A 16,966-nucleotide genomic window follows, 5' to 3' on the forward strand; every position below is an offset into this window, starting at 1 on the left:
GAAGGGGCCCAGGTCAGAGGTGGTCGGATGACCCTCTTGTCCCGGGTCACTAACCTGACCGTTATCTCCTCCTCGGGTGGTGGGGTGGTGGTGGCCCGGTGGTGGTGTGGGGGGTGGCGGGGCGGAAGGTCCGGTCGCGGGCATTTTATCCCCTTTATACTGTTCTCATTTCCCTTTTTCTGATAAAATCCTGCATCCAACAGTAGGCTACAGATTGCCTTGGATACCTCCTTGATGGTACCGTTTCCATAAGTCTTTGGTGCGGTACTCTGTCAAATGCTTTCTTGAAATCTAAGTAGATACTGTCCACCCACACTTTTCTGTAATGTTTCTGTAATTCTATCATAGTAGCTTATTAAATTAGTGGCACATGATATTCCCTTTCTTAAACAGAACTGCCTTATTTCTGCTATAACACTGTGTTCTTCTACATGGTTTACCCAAACTTTTCTTATCAGCTTTCCTAGTATCTTACAACACTGGTCAATGATACTGGTTGGTAGTTGAGTGGATTGTCTATTCCCCTTCTTGAATACGGGAACAATGTTTGCATTCTTCCAAATATCAGGTAGTTTACCTTAAGGAGTCCTTGAATACTAAATACAGTGGTCTACTTAACTCTTCTGTACATTCATGCAGCACCCAACCTAAAATTTCGTTAGGACCATTTGCTTTTCCCTGTCTAATTTGCTTAACTCTTCTTGTACTTCTTTTTCTGATACTTGTATATCTGGTAATACGTATGGGCACGCATGTTCCATTTCATCTCTTTCAAAATTATTTTCTTTTGTAAAAACTGATTGGAAGTTTTTACTTTGTGCTTAACAGGTATCTTTCTCTTGTGTGTAGATGATCCCCTCATCCGAGAGAGAGAGAGAGAGAGAGAGAGGGTAATTATTTTAGGCTCGTAATGCACATTGTAATTTTTCACGCTTAAATGCATCACAATTGCTTATTGCTGTGTCTATATTTTTGCTATGCCAAAAAAAAAAATCTGTTTTTACAATCAGCTTGTATTTTGAGAGTCCCTGCTGGGGAGTTAGCACGTGGATTTCATATGTACTGTAAACAAACCATCAGCTGCTTGGTGGCTGGAGGTGTAAGAAAGCTTCGTTATCAATTTTTCACATATTTCCGTTTAGATACAGTGATCTGTTTAGTATTTTCGAAAAGACTGCGAATGTGAAGTATTTTTATCAACTTTGATTATCATGTTAGTTTGATTTGACCCCAGTGAAGTTCACAAAAGTATCCGATTCACCTTGATCGGTGGGGAACTGGGGTAGCCAATAAAAAATATTACGTCTGTATCACCGTGGTATCGATTAGAGGTTCACAGTTAACCCTATGGTTACTATGAACAGGAGGAAATTACTGAAGGTATATTGTAACCTGTTCAGTGCTTTATTGTTACTAGCAGATGACGTATTTGGTTTATGACACTTATCCTGGACATTTTGAACTGAATGCATTTAGAACTATCAGGACAAAGTGTAGGAGAGCTCCCATTAACAAATATTGATTATTTAGTAATGAGCACCATATGTTTAGTAGGTACGTAATTCATGTATGACATCCTGACTAGTGGATTGAGCTACCATATAATAGGCAGTGAAGTTAGGATATTTATGGTACCATTGACATCCTTTGGGGTTCAGCAGTTTGATTTGGCCACAAAACCCATGTGCCTCCATTAGGATTAGATAAAGTTAATTTTGACAAAATGACTGGTGACAGATTGACTTTGGGATCGAATAGAGCAGAAACCTGACTAAGACAGGCAGCTATATGTTGCCATATGTATGTAAAATTTCAAAGTTACTCATTTCTTCATTCTTTTACACTGATTGTGACCTCAGAGATAATGACTGAATAGTTACGCTGCCTGAGTTTGAGCAGCACGGAGAGCTGCCATTAGGTGACCAAGGCCAACATGCAAGCATGTTGGAGCCGTCAAAAATGAAATGATCCTTTTTATTATTAGGCTATAGTTTATTGATAAATAAGGACACTTGTAGGTGGTGGTGACCATCATCCACTCACTTGATGTAGTGCTGCCTACTTCTTCCTTAGCCTTTATCATTCTTTTTCTGTGCCTGCCCTCCTTTCTTCCTTTTTCTCCCATTTTTCCTGTCACATCTTATTGCTTTTCTTTCCTTTACAGGTGGCTTTACATTGAGTGACAAGCCAGATGGTTTCCTGTAAGACAAGAAACCATTTACAACACTGGGTGGTAACCATATAACCAAACCATACGTGCTCCCTACGTGTCAACAAGTGGGTTGGTGGAGGGTTAGTGCCCCTCCCCGTAAAACAAATAACTCAAAGTCAAATGGCCACCCCTTACGGGATTATGGCGTCTGGCAATAGATAGACAGATAGTAAATTACAGTATATCAATGAAAGCTCTCCTGGATTTTCACCCAATATATATTAACCCCTTATCGGCGGGCAACCTGTCAAAGATACAACCACACGGATGTTACGTAACATCGCCCGCCTGTTAGGGGTTAACTGGCATAATATGGTACTAATGTGATTATTTTAGGTAAAGTTTTAGTGTAAGGGCATCACCAGAAAGATCTTATCAACCATTGCTATTTTTTTTTTTTTTACAGATTTTTTTCCCCAAGTATTTAAGTTTTTTGCCATTGCAACAATATTTTTTTGTTTGTGAGAAATTGATTAATTAACCTATGCTCACATCTACTCGCTCCTTCCTCTTGTCCACCACAGGAACAGTAGAGCATCATTCCATTAGAGATAGTGATATATATATATATATATATATATATATATTGTATGCAATTTTTTTTTTTTTTCCAGGATTATTGATATGAAAGAAACAATGGCATCCGTTAAACCCAAAACTCCAAATAAGCCCACTGACGAAAAAGAACCAGCTAAATGCCAGGAGTCTAGTCCACAGAAGAGGAAAACACCAGATGATGAAGCAATGGATGTGTCTCAGGTAGGATTTTTTTTTTCCCCCAGTAGTTACATTACTGAGTATATTAGGAAAAGCTATATGGAGTAGTTCTTATGTAGTTATTAACACTTTCAGCCTGAGGAAATAAAAGGAAAATGTTCCCACGAGCTAGACCTTATTAGATTATAGTGCCGTGCTAGGTGACAGGAAGGCACTACCCCTCCTGGCATGGCAGCTACTGGGCATGACTCAAACTCACGAACCCCCCGCTCCAAAGTCTGACGCTCGACCATTGAGCCACCTTGTCCCCTTCAGCTCAAGGAAGCAATCTCATTTTAATCTTACAGTCACCAGACAAAGGTACTTACTATTGGGCATCTAAGTGAATGGTTCATGATCGGTGTGGGCTTGTGACAAGGTTGTGTGATGTCCCCATGGTTGTTCAATATATATATGTGGATGAGGTGATGAGAGAAGTAAAAACACGAGTAATGGAGAGAGGGATGGCATTGCTAATGAATGGTGATGGATGGAATATGTATCTCAAATTTGTTGTATGCTGATGATGCAGTACTGCTTGCAAGTACCGGACAAGAACTTGGTAGGCTTGTGCAGAGTTTTGCTGATGTCTGTGAGTGTCATGCCTTGAGAGTAAAAGTACAAAAGAGTAAAGTGATGATTACTGAGAGAGAAGGTGACTCCCAGTGTGATGTTATAGTGAATGGAGAGAGACTGGAATTGATGAGAGAGTTCAAATACCTGGGTACAATGATAGAAAAGAGAGGAAAATGTGCAAAGGAAGTTGAAAGCAGAGTGACTCAAGGAAGAAAAGTAGCTGGTGCAATGAAGGCCTTGATAAGAAACAGATGCTTGAGTGTTGCAGCTGCATGAGGCTTACATGAGGGAGTGTTAGTGACAGCTTTAACATGGATGTGAGACTATGGTGTGGCATGAAAATGAAGTCAAGAGTAGGAGCAGTGGAGATGGGACTGCTGAGGAATGTATGTGGAGCACAGAGGGTGGATAGGATACGAATTAATGTGATTCGTGAAAGGTGTGGAGTGGGGAAGTCTGTGGACACCAGAATCAAAGAGTGAACTAAGATGGTATGGTCATGTGGAGAGAATGGATAACAATAGAATGGTGAAAGGGTATATCTGAGCAAATCTGAAGGAAGGAGGAGGCAAGGTAGGCCAGTAGAAGGTAGAGAGATATGGTGGATGAATGTGTGAGGAAGAGAGGTTTGGAAGTCAGTGAGGCTAGGGAACTGACAAGAGATGGAGTTGGCTGGATGAATGTTGTGAGGAGAAGTGCATGATCAGGGATTTCGGCACCCCTTTTTAACGTGGCAGCATCCGGATTGACTCAATCAGATATGTTTATGTGAAGCTACAGAACGTGGTGAATGTTTTTGGTGTATCCGATAGAGCCCGGATTCCGGGGGCTTGAATGATGAGTGAATGGAAGCGTGGCCCATTGGATTGGGCAAATTTAGGCTGTCTGGACATTGCTACTCCTCACCCTGCCCTTGGGTGGGAAAGGAGGTCCAGATGATGATGATTGTTGTTATTATGCTATTATCATTATTGAGGCGTCTGGCAATAGATAGATAGATAGATCATTATTATTACTGTTATTATTATTATTATTATTGTTATTATTACAGTATTGTTATGTGCTCATTATATCCCACCAGGATGGCAAGGCAGAGCGTCCATCATTTCCTCCAGCAAAGAAGGACAAATTTGTTATGACAGAGATGAGGAAAATTCCAGTCCCAAATAACAGGTACAATATCCTATTTGTATAATCTCATGAATCCATTGGTGTATTATATTGATTTATTCTTTGCTACCAACAGCTGATTTTATTTATTTTAGGAAGGGCTTAGAGCCATGAATGGGCAAAGGAAGGCTATATCTAATCACTCCCATGCAGAAATTCTCCCTGAACCTGAGTAAATCTGTCCCAGGATAGCATGATTAGAATTAAAACATCATTGTAGTCAAGGAGTTAAAGCATTAATGTGATACAGTGTATTGGGATTATGTTTTGATTTAAAAAAGAAAAAAAAAGTGCTGATGTTTAGGCCTGTGAGATGGAGTCTGGATTTTTGGGACTAGAGTGATGAGTAAATGAGTGTTTATCCCATTTCACTGGACATGCCGTTGCATACTTTTCCTTCTTTTCATGTTTGCTCTTTTCCCTGCTTTTTGGACCCTACTTCACCTCACCCTTGGCTGAAAAAAAAAAGGGGGGGATATATAATGATTTTATATTCTACAGATATACCCCTCTTAAAGACAACTGGGAGAAGATCTACACACCAATTGTTGAACACCTCAAACTGCAGATTCGCTTCAACCTGAAGAGCAGGAATGTTGAAATTAGGGTAAGTGCAACCCAAGAACAGAGATATACTGTATTCATGTGTTTTAATTATATTGGCTTAAATTTGTGGGTCAGTTCACTGGGCATGCTGTTGATGGTTCTCACTTTTATTGTCTCTTTCCTGTTGTTTCTAGTTCTGTTTTTAGGTGGGAGTAAGATTCAGAATAATGATGTTTGAGCTTTGTCTTTGTATCTGGATCCTATGGTACCTCATCTTGCCTCTAAGTGGAAATTCGGGATAGGATGATGGTGATGATGATTGCCTAGCTACAGTCAGCCCTCATTTTAAGTCAGGGATGTGTTTCAGATTGTCACAAATATTTAAATCCAACTGGTACAATTGAATGGAGGAAAATGACAAATCAGCTATATAGGCAGCAATGGAGGTGGTCAGCTATTTTTATTACCAGTAATTTACAAGCCTTTGTAATGAGTCATCCCAAATTTCTTTTTTCCCAACAGCTGCTGGAAGCTGTTGTGAAGTAGTTAGCCAGTTTTGGTTCTTGGTTTAGTTTCCATCCCTCAGAAATCATCAGCAGTATCACAGCCAACCCCTTGCACCTCAAAATTGCTGATATGGAATTGATTTTTATCATCTTTTATATCCTCTTTAGTTAAATCTTATTTCTTTCATGTCAGACTGGACCAGAAACAGAAGATCCAAACAGCATCCAGAAGGCAGCGGACTTCATTACTGGATTTGTGTGTGGCTTTGATGTGGATGATGCACTGGCTCTCATCCGTCTTGATGACCTCTACATAGAAACTTTTGATATTAAAGATGGTATGTTGGTAAACTTGTGTTTCTGCCAAGTGCTTTATATACTGGAAGATTTATACCCACATACTATAACTTTATCATCACAAAAATTTTATTCTAACTCCATCCTTCCACTTCCTTAGCCTCCTTCTTCTTTGCACTCAATCTGCTTTTGATGAGTACCTCTGTTTGGGATGGAAGGAGTATTTCCTCTTACTTTCTGATTATGTAGGGATGCTTTCCCCTAGAAAATGTGCATATCATCACATTAAGACATCCCCTTTTCAGTGCACATACAGTGTACAGGTGGTCCCCTACTTACGATGGGGTTACATTCCGATAAACCCATGATAAGTGGAATATATTGTTGGATGATGAGGAAATGAAAAATGTGAGTGCATTTAAATGTTTGGGTAGTGTGATGAGTAGGCTGGGGATGGAAGTTTGGAGGGTGAAGTGCTTGAAAGGGTACAACAAGGAAGAAAGGTTGCTGGTTCTTTGAAAGCAGTGATAAGAAATAGGGAAGTGAGCATGGACGTAAAAGAGTCGCTGATAGTATTGTGATACCAACTCTAACCTATGGAAGTGAAACTTGGACCTTGTGGGAAGGACAAGTCAAGAGTGAGAGCAGTGGAAATGAGTTACCGGTATTTGAGATAAGCATGTCGAGTTACATGGAGAGACAGACAGACAAACGAGGAAGTGAAGGAGAGTTGTGGTGTGGATGTGATTTGATAGAAAGCGTTAGGAGAAATACAATGAGGTATTTTGGCCATGTGGAGAGGATGGAGAGTGAGAGATTATTGGTTAACAAGGAGAGTGTATGTGAGTGAGGTTGGGGGAGGGGGAGGCTGAGGATGAGATGGAGGGATGGAGTGGAGAGGTATATGAGAAAGGGAAGTGTGAGCTAGGAGCGGGGCAGTGAAACAGCAGGGGACAGGGCAACATGGAGGCGATTTGTTTGGCCACCCCTTATGAGATTAAGGCATCTGGCGATAGACATACAAAAGTGCATTTAATACACCTAACCAACTGAATATTATAGCCTTGCCAAGCCTACATTAAACAAGCCTAGAACACTTACATTAGCCTACACTTGGGTTAAATCATTAACAAAGCCTGTTTTATGATCAAGTGTTGAATATCTCATGTAAGTTACTGAATACTGTACTGAAATCATTGATTGCGAAAGTTGCAAGTTCATGTGCGATGGCCATTACAGGTTTGCTGTCTTCATGGTGAGCAATTATCTCGGTCTCATCTCAAGAGTAATTGTCTTCCCTGTCTTCTCACCAATAGCAGGAGAGACAGATCAGCTTATTGTAGACATGATGGATGCACAAAAACCAACATAGGTACAGTGGGAGGTATCCAAAAAAATGCTGGCAGCACAGAACACTATAGAATATCGGTTGTTCACACTAGAGAGCGCGGGGTAGACTGGGAGATGCTTGCTGCCATTGCCCTGTGTCACGAGGGAATATCGTACCACATATCGCTGGCTCGGGAAAAGTCGAAGTACAATTTCTACTGAATGTGTATTGCTATTGCAGCATCATAATGTCAAAAAATCATAAGTCGACCAATCGTAACCAGGGAACTGCCTGTGTATAACTAATGTATCTGATGCCTTCATGTTGTGATGCCAGTATGACTGGGCAGTGGAGCTGCCCAGTTACACAAATGTCCCTCAGTTCCTTCCAGAACCTCTGAGCGGGGTATGGTGAACCATGAAGGGGCAGCTTCAGCCTACAGTCCATTGGGCTTTTGTCCAGATGAGGTTGCAGCTGCAAGTACATACCTTGTAGTTTCCTTATAAATGAACATTTTTTAACTGTAATACATTGTATAGCCGTGTTAATTTGTTGCTGTTCACCCGCAGTTAAGCAGTCCCTCCAAGGCGACCATCTCTCTCGTGCAATAGGACGGGTAGCCGGCAAGAATGGCAAGACACGATACACCATTGAAAATGCCACCCGCACCAGAATTATCCTGGCTGACTCTAGAGTTCATATCCTTGGCTCTTACCAAAATATTCAGATTGCAAGAAGAGCCATTTGTAATTTGGTACTAGGTGAGTATCAGGTTTGTTTAGATTTTATTCCACATAGTCTGTCGAATGGAGTATAGAACTTACTTTGAGATGCCATATTGATATATTTCCTGTTGACTCCTCCAGTATAATGATGTTTTTTTATTATTTTCCTGCTGTCATTTGATTATTTTAGTTATCCTAAGAAATTTTTTTTGGAATGATGGGTGTAATTGAACTAATTTCAAGCCTTCATTACAAGAGGTCTTCCTTGAACACCATAAAATCATCCATGAGTGGCAAGAATAATATGAAAATGAGGCATTATCATACTGACTGGGTTTAGTCTTGATAATTGTATACATTGTCATAACTGAATTAGTTTTTGAGTACCAGTAATTATTGACCATGTTTGTCTTTTATTTTTCAGGAAGCCCTCCATCAAAAGTTTATGGTAACCTCAAGGCATTTGCAGAGAAAGTTAGAGATAGATTCTGATTTTAATGGACTGTTACTTGTTACATAAACAGTAAATACTGGTATAGTTACATGTGTTTTCTTACATCATACAATTTAGTCTTACTGCACATCAGTGAAAGATGAGATCTAATTATGCTCTGTGCTTTAATTGTTTTTATAATTTGAAACTGTCTGGTAGCTGTGTAGTGCACTGTATATTAGCATGATTGCAAGGGAGAGTTTCAAAGGACTAGAATGAATATGTGCTTGTTTCAGTGCACTGTATGAAGAAAAATAAGGGGAGACAGGGGAGGAATCATGAGATATGTGTTTTTTGAGCACAGTAGGAAAACTGCTGACCAAGAGTGAAAGCAGCTGTAGAAGGTATATGAAGAACAGGTTCATTTCAGGGAGAGCAGAGGATATGTTAATCAGGTATTTGCATTAATATAGAGAGAGCAGTCTTTGGTGTAGAAGTCAAGAGTGAAAGCTGTTGAAACAAATTATGTGAGTAATGGAGAAGGAGATGGACAAAGGACATATTTCGATAAGGGGTAATGAAAAAGTGATGGAGGAGGAGATGGACAGAGGATGTACTTTGATGGCATTAATGAAAAGAAACACTTAAAGCTGGTTCAGCCATATGGAGAGTTAAAAGACTAAGAGTATAGACTATGATAGAGGTGTATGGAGGAGAGGTAGCCCAACAAGATGTAGAGACACTGGGTAAGGTAGGAAAGTGAGAGTATTTATTGTGGGATCAGCTACAGAATTGAGGCATGAGAGAAACAAATCTGACATACATATAAGTTCCTCTTTATAAGTCATGTTTTTTGATGTTCTGTATTGGTATGAAGTCTATTTCTGGGGAAAAGGGGAGGGGGGGCTTGTTAAGTTCCACTGCTACGCTGATTTTCCAGTTTCCCACAACTTACAGTGTAGTCCCAATTGTTTGAAGATGTGATGTTGTAGAGCAAACCCCATCTTATAACGAAGACTGCCTTTACAAATGTACAGTTGGGAACAAAAATTTGCCAACACTCCCTTGCCAGCATTGTGTCATGCCTTTCATAGTTCTCATTCCTTCCCAAATGACAGTCAGTTTTTTCTTTCCCATTCATTCACTTCTGTTGTGTACTTCATATCATATAAAAACAGTTATGTAACACTTTCCATTGCCTCAGCTGGTAGACGTGTCTGTGAACTTTTGGTCATGGCTGTACTTACCCTTTGGATTTTTTGGTTTCTCTTTCCAACCTGAGGGAATATAGGATTCCTATTCCTCATCTTAAAACTTAAGAGCTACAAGGCATTCATTGCATGACATGTTGGAGGTTATGTTCATCCATTTTCGATATATGCTTCTGGCATATTTTATCAGAATGGCAATATTCATCTTGTTGATAAATGCAAGTATTATAATGCTTTTATTAAATATTTAAATTTGTTTTATTGTAGATACATTTGTAGCTAATATAAATATATTTACAAGTTTCTGATGTTATTTTTATAGATATATCCTGTTTATGTACGACAGAAGGTAAAGCTTAAGAATTTACATGCACAGCTAACACTTTTTTATTATTGTGATACGCACAATATGAAAAATGTCACTGTTGGTACTGTATACAGTACAAGTACAGTATGATGATTCTAATACTGTATCATAACAAGACATGGTATTTCCCATCCCAGTGTTTCTCATATTTGAATGCAGTTCTCATTACAATATTATTTATCTGGAGTGTTAACTAGTAAAAACAAGTGATAGCTAAACAGCTATGGTTTTTAAAAATCAATATTTTTTTGTTATGAAGACTGGTCCACAGCAGTTTGTTCTCCACATCCAAATCGAAGATAGTCGATAATTTCAATACTTTCTTCCTCTAATACTTGCCCAACTGTTTTTGTCTGGTCACTAAGGAACTCTTGGTGAACAAGCAGTGTCTCTTCCTCTGGGTTATCAGCTTTGGGATCAGTTGGTGCTCCTATTGCTTGAGGGTTCATACCTGAAATGTGGAATATTACAGTTAAACTAACAGGAGATGGCATTTAGAAAATGGGGAAAGGAGATGGAAACAGGAGAGAGTTGTAAAAAGAGGGGTTATAAATAGAGGTGGGGGGGGTGAATTTGCATGAAAACAGACAAACAGCAGTATGTTTGTGTTCTGTTAGTCTATCTATCTATCTATCTATTGGCCACCCCAAACGGGATTGAGGCGTCTGGCAATAGACAGACTAACAACACAAACATACTGCTGTTTTTGTCTGTTTTCATGCAAATTCCCCCCCCCCACCTCTATTTATAACCCCTCTTTTTACAACTCTCTCCTGTTTCCATCTCCTTTCCCCATTTTCTAAATGCCATATCCTCGAACCCACAGAAAATCTTACAAGGAAAATCTGAGGGTGCTGTAGGAAATTGACAACAGTGTATGGTGTGAAACAAGGAATTGCACATTCATGAGAGACAGAGGTGTGACATGGGGGGGGGGGGAAGTATAATAAAGCAGTACAAAAGGACAAAGTAGTCTACAGTTTTGTTGTCATTTTCAGTCAAAGAGCTTCCATGAAGGAATAAGGCATCAAAACAATGATGATGATGATGATGATGATTTGTGGTCGAGTCCATAGCATGTCCTCATTTCGTGAAGAATACTTACTGAAAGGCTTATAGGCTATGCCTCTGAAGAATCTGCATGAAAGCATGTGGTTGATATCCAACCTAAGTCACATCAGGTTACAAAAGTGATGCATATCAACTACTGTATAACATATAAGCGAATATGATGCTATTCATTATGAAGTAAGCCATAATGTTATGGTAAAAGGTGCTTACCTATAACATGAACACAGAGCTGCTTGAGAACTTCTGTGATGTCATTTGGGGCCTTTACAGCAAGGATAACTCCATATTTCCCAGTGAGTATTTCCTGCTCGATGGTGCTTGGGTGACAGTATCCAACCAGGGTGGTATCAGGGCCAGCAGTGACCCGGGCAGCACGAGGTAGGCTCATATTTTCACCAATACCTCCAATGGCTAGAGCTAGTTTATCAGCCAAGGTCTTGCCATCACTGGCTGTTACTGCCCTGACTTGTTCCTCACTTAACACCTCCTGGGGATATACAGTAAAGAATAAGAAATAAGTACTGCAGAATGAATATTTAAACTGTAATTAGTTAGCCCAAGATTATTACTTAGTGAAAATCAAGCACTGTACTAGAAAAGTGTAGCTGTACCTACAGCATTAAATCTGTCAATAAATTGATATATTTATATATACGCCTATGGGGCAACACTGGATTAGATGAAGAATGAATGAATGAAATTTATTCTGTGTATGTGTGTGTGTGTGTGTGTATATATATATATATATATATATATATATATATAGGCCTATATACAGTACTGTATATATATATATATATATATATATATATATATACATATATACTGTATATCAACTACAAGTTTTACTGGTACCACTTGTGCCAGAAGAGCTCAGTGGTAGCGCTTGCAGTTCATGACGGTAGGGTTGGCCGTTCGAGCCTGTACCAAGGCAGCTTATTTCTGGTAAGAGATACAGCAGGCTCTCTATGGATCTCTCCTTGTCCTGTCGGGAGATTCAGTGGTACCACATACATATCGTAACAGTGGGTCAATCAGTATGCTTCAGGAGAGACAATACCAGCAACTATACTTCCTATTACTGTACAACTTGTAGCCTTGAACCTGGACAGGCATTTATTGTATCTCATTAATATTCTATTGTGTGAAAATTACTGGTGATATATACTGTAGATTTTCTGCATTTCTTTTGGAAAACTTCTGGTTGTATAAAATAAATACCAAACCACTGTTGTAAATGTTATTAAAGGCTGCTTCTTGACATGTAGTTCACTTACAAACATGTTCAGAAAATGACGGCTATGAGGTTTGTTGTTGTTCTCACCAAACCATTGTTGTAAGCAGTATAAAAGTTTGCTTCATGGCATGTATTTCCCTCACAAAGCATGTTCAGAAAATAATGGCTATGAAGTTTTTAGTTGTTCTCTCTCAATATATACTTGGACTGCAAAATGCAGCCAGTTAGCTTCATCCTGAGGACTTTTTACTTTGGAGAGCTCATGTTACACACCCATATTTACAATGTCAGGGATGTACAATTTATGGCAGTAAGACATGGAGTGGAGAGGTATATGAGTCAGGGAGGTGTGAGCTGGGGAGAAGGCAGAGAAATGATGAGGAACAGGGTGGCATGGAGGCAATTTGTTTGTGGCCACTCCTTATGGGATTACAGTGTCTGGCAAAAGAAAGATAGATGAAGACAATTACTCAGGTACAACTGGGAGAAAATTTAATTACACAGCCAGGTACAAGCAATCTTGATGTATCATTCATCAAGCTGGTCATGGAATTGAAAATTTGGATATTTATGCAATGCAGGAGAAGGTTAAGTACCTAGCATTAATAAGAGTACAATGATTCACCTTAACTAATCCAGTATCCTGAGTCAGAGTGTGACAACTCCAGCAGTCTCTGGCCACCTGAGCTACCAGGGCTTGGAACTTCTCATTACGGGCCACAAAGTCAGTTTCACAATTGACTTCCACCATGGATGCTGTTCGACCCTCTATGTGGATGCCAATCAAACCCTGTGAGGTCTTTCGACCAGACAACTTAGTAGCTTTCTCCCATCCTTGTGCCTGGGCCTCTGCTTGTAGCCAAGCCTCTGCCTGGAAACATTCAACTGATGTCAGTTGGAAAGAATGGATGTAAATAAGTGTGGTGCAGGTGCCTGTACATAAGAGCAAGTTTGAAGATGAAAGAAAATCTGGTTGGCCAAGATGGATGGATATGGTGAGTGTGTGTGAAAGCCAAAGTGGCACATAGGCAATATACCCCAGCCACCCCTCACACGTAAATAATGGGCCACATTCAGTTAAAGCTCTTTTACCCACTACACCACCAAACATACTGTACATTTGGTTACAGGGTTACCATCCAGTAGAGTAAATAATTTTCTGGGCTACCTGACACCACTTGGTAGTACCCTGAGGGCTGTATTGCATAAAGTGGGTGGATAGTGGGCAATCCCCCATACCACTGGTGAAATATATTTAATATTAACTGCTGCCATCAAAATTTAAGTATCCTGATAATCATTCAAAAAATACCCAAGTTGAAACTTTAAAACAATTACTGAATATTGATGTACATTACCTTACTAAAATCATTATTGTGCATTTCTAGAGCTTTCTTGCAGTTTGATATGGAAAAGCCAGTTTTCTTGCGAAGTTTGGCCAGCAGCCCTTTATCAGTCGCATACACGGTGCGGGCAGTGTGTAGGAGGCGGCTGCCAGTCATCTTGATCTGCATTAAACACTTACATTAATGTCTAGCATACAGATGCAATCAATAACTGATCCACATCCACACATGCTACTGGATGACAGTACAGCAAATGAGAACATATGAGTGCTATATGTTCCTCTCTGATGATACAGTATAGGTAAGTCAATCACCAGCCTATTACAGATACCAACGTACTCGGACATTTGTTTACATTACAGCCACTGCACATGCAGCATTTCCTATCATTTAAAAATATTACATAACAAACAAACAAAGTGTCACATCACAGCAAAACACAGCAGCACACTATACTGTATTTTATTAATTTATTTTTCAACCTCACCACCCAGCAAGAGGCTTGAACACTGGGAAAGTGACTGTGAGCTGGAAGAAACTATGTGAGATGGCCAGGGAAACCAAGGAGAGAATCTGGCTATCACAGTCCATATGATTTAAGGAGAAGGCTACCGTACTTCCCTGGCAGCATTTAACATTACATTATATGACTTCCCCCCCAAAGAAAAAAAAAAAAATCCTATTACATCTTTAAAGAGTTCGAAGGGGTGTAGAGCTCATCTTTCACCTCCTACTTGAGCACTGCCATTTCAATAAATCCACTTCTTCTCTACAGTATCCCTCCACTTTTAGCAACTGATATCAGTCTCAGCTAACTTTCCTAATAGACATTAATTGGCTTTCAAGATTTAAGTGGAATGATACAATGGTTCAGACTAGACAATACCAATGTTAGGATCAGAAAATGTTGCTTTCATGGTTAGGTTAGACTGCATTAAGCTTGAATTGCATACTGGCAATACTTTATCCATATTTTAATTAGCCTATATATAATTATTATTGTTATAAAACTGACAAGGTTCAATAATGAAATACATTACAATTTTCAATACATTACTATGAAAATAATGTTTCATTCATTCATTCATTGCCAGACGCGATGTATCCCACACGGGGTGGCCAAAGGCTTAGAGTTATTTGCTTTACAGGGAGGGGCACTAATCCTCCACCAACCCCACTTGACACGTAGGGATGCCAACAGCATCTGGTGTTCCCAGGCGGTCACCCATCCAAGTACTAACCAGACCCAAAATAATGTTATGACATATAAATACATAAAAGTATATTTTGCATTCCTGGATAAGGCAGTACAGGAGAGAGATTTTCCTCTACTTTCACCTCTTTGTAAGGCATGGCCTTCTCTGTCAAAGTCCAAGTCTGAATAATTATGTAATGAACCTTCAAAGCACACTTCAAAATGTTAATCAATTCTCCACCACATTCTGTTGGTCAATGAAAACCAGAGAATCATGATACTTATACGGTATTTTGAAACGCCTATATTCCTATATTTAAATAAACAAATAAATGCATAAGTCTGGTAATCACACTGACTTGGGCTTCAGATTATGGACCATTACAACTAAATAACACTTCAAAATACAGTACTGTACTAATAAACAGTTAAAGAAACTATGGACTGGATCTACCTAGTTGTATAATTTTCCCACCAGTAATTAGTCACTGTATTGCTATATCTATCTATTCAAGCATTCTTTAAATTGAATTCGGAAAACTATGCATTTATTTATTCATACACATAATTATGGTGGCTGCTGACACTAGTTAATTTCCATACATCAACAAACTGAAACTGTATGATGTAAGCTCTAAGTTGTAAGACCTACCCAGTCCAATTATATGCTTTTATCTAACAGTATAAAATATATAATAATCCGTGACATACTTACCTGAGGAAAACATTTTCTCAAAAGTACCGAAGACATGGTTTGTTTTATCAATCAACAAAATTTACCAACGTGTTTATATACCGATCCGGCTGATGAGTATGTCGGTTCGGGAATCGGTACGTAACCTGTTATTTTGTTATATTTATTATTTAATTCATAGTTTCTAACTTTACACTATATTTCTGCTCTATATAGTGGTAGGTAGTGGCAACCAACATTCACTCACTTGAATCAGTGTTGCCTTCTTCCTTCACACTATCTTTTCCTGCGTCTGCCCCCCTCTTTTCCTGTTTTTCCACCTTCCTGTCACTTTTGATTACTCTTTTTCCCTTCTACTTCAGGTAACTCTTTACTGAGTGACAAGGTTAATGGTTTCCTGTAGCCTAGCTCAGGAAACCATTTACAAAGCTGAGCGGTAACCATATAAAAAAAAAAAAAAAAGGGGGGGTAATGTGAAGACGCAAATGCGGCATCCATTCGGGGACCAATCTTCCACACTCCTCCCCGCGCCTCGCTGTAGTGAGGCGCTGTCTACCACAAGAAAACACCGGTTCATTGCATGGAATGTCCTTGCAGGGGCAGTTGCTTGTGTGCGGTTGATGGGTATTGTCGGCCGGACAGACCGGGGTTACTTCACCAAAACAGTACTACTATATTGTCAGTACTGAACATTCTTCCTTATCTACCAATGTAATGAGAGTAAAATGACTGAGCGCTCTTTTCATGCCGATGCTTGAGAATACATAAAAAGGCACATAATAATTATGTTTTCTTGTAAGTTCTACAAATATTTATCTAGGCTGAGTGCAAAACCTTAAACTTGCATGGATATGGCTTCTGCCAGTGGAGCCAAGAATGGCTAGAATAGTGCATGGTCTTGATGACTTTTTTTTAACTAGGTTGTAGGTCGTTTAGGTCGTAATGGTCTTTGATGGTCATTTTAGGTCGCGAGTCGTTGAGGCTATTACGAATTTAGGCCGTGGGTCGTTTAGGTCGTGATTAGTTTAGTTCGCGGGTCTTTTAGGTCGTGATTACTTGAAGGTGTGGGTCGTTAGGTCGCGGTCGTGTGTTGAGGATAGACTAGCTATCCCGAAACGTTTTCCTTTACGGAGTTCTGAACATGGCCGTCTCTCTTACTAAACGACGTGTTTCTGAGTTCTGACAAGCTTGTGATTATTGTTGGGTGTTAGGTTTGTCCTCGGAAAAGGGTCTGCGTAACAAATTCACAGGAGTTATTTCCCTGACTTTAAGGTAATTAAGAAATCAGGTTGGC

General features: G+C 39.5%; 3 protein-coding genes across 5 annotated transcripts in view; 2 read left to right on the forward strand and 1 right to left on the reverse strand.

Annotated features, from left to right (window-relative positions):
- The first annotated feature begins 1,081 nt into the window (after positions 1 to 1,081).
- l(1)G0004 (RNA-binding protein pno1) lies at positions 1,082 to 9,979 on the forward strand. Of its 3 annotated transcripts, none has more exons than XM_080272910.1 (7): positions 1,082 to 1,099; positions 2,827 to 2,971; positions 4,626 to 4,717; positions 5,216 to 5,321; positions 5,960 to 6,104; positions 7,963 to 8,154; positions 8,543 to 9,979. In XM_080272910.1, the coding sequence occupies exons 2-7, from the start codon at positions 2,837 to 2,839 to the stop codon at positions 8,608 to 8,610; spliced, it is 738 nt and encodes a 245-aa protein (XP_080129036.1). In that variant the 5' UTR covers positions 1,082 to 1,099; positions 2,827 to 2,836; the 3' UTR covers positions 8,611 to 9,979. The 3 variants fall into 3 exon arrangements, with proteins under 3 accessions (XP_080129036.1, XP_080129035.1, XP_080129037.1); XM_080272909.1 differs by lacking the exon at positions 1,082 to 1,099 and adding an exon at positions 1,152 to 1,380; XM_080272911.1 differs by lacking the exon at positions 1,082 to 1,099 and adding an exon at positions 1,152 to 1,303.
- A 213-nt stretch (positions 9,980 to 10,192) lies between these two features.
- On the reverse strand, positions 10,193 to 15,729 carry mEFTs (elongation factor Ts, mitochondrial). The gene is made up of 5 exons (XM_080272912.1): positions 15,694 to 15,729; positions 13,796 to 13,945; positions 13,063 to 13,308; positions 11,411 to 11,687; positions 10,193 to 10,580 (listed from the first exon to the last, which is right to left on the reverse strand). The coding sequence occupies exons 1-5, from the start codon at positions 15,727 to 15,729 to the stop codon at positions 10,381 to 10,383; spliced, it is 909 nt and encodes a 302-aa protein (XP_080129038.1). The 3' UTR covers positions 10,193 to 10,380.
- Positions 15,730 to 16,898: 1,169 nt separating this feature from the next.
- LOC145400474 (kelch-like protein 7) overlaps positions 16,899 to 16,966 on the forward strand; it is a 29,842-nt gene continuing 29,774 nt past the window's right edge. Inside the window, exon 1 of the mRNA XM_080272991.1 lies at positions 16,899 to 16,944. The gene's annotated coding sequence lies outside the window, so the exon portion shown is untranslated. The remainder of the gene's footprint in view (positions 16,945 to 16,966) is intronic.

The sequence above is a fragment of the Coenobita brevimanus genome, chromosome 52 (assembly GCF_032717465.1).
Source record: "Coenobita brevimanus isolate Jiangsu-jjx chromosome 52, ASM3271746v2, whole genome shotgun sequence".
Classification (NCBI taxonomy): domain Eukaryota; kingdom Metazoa; phylum Arthropoda; class Malacostraca; order Decapoda; family Coenobitidae; genus Coenobita; species Coenobita brevimanus.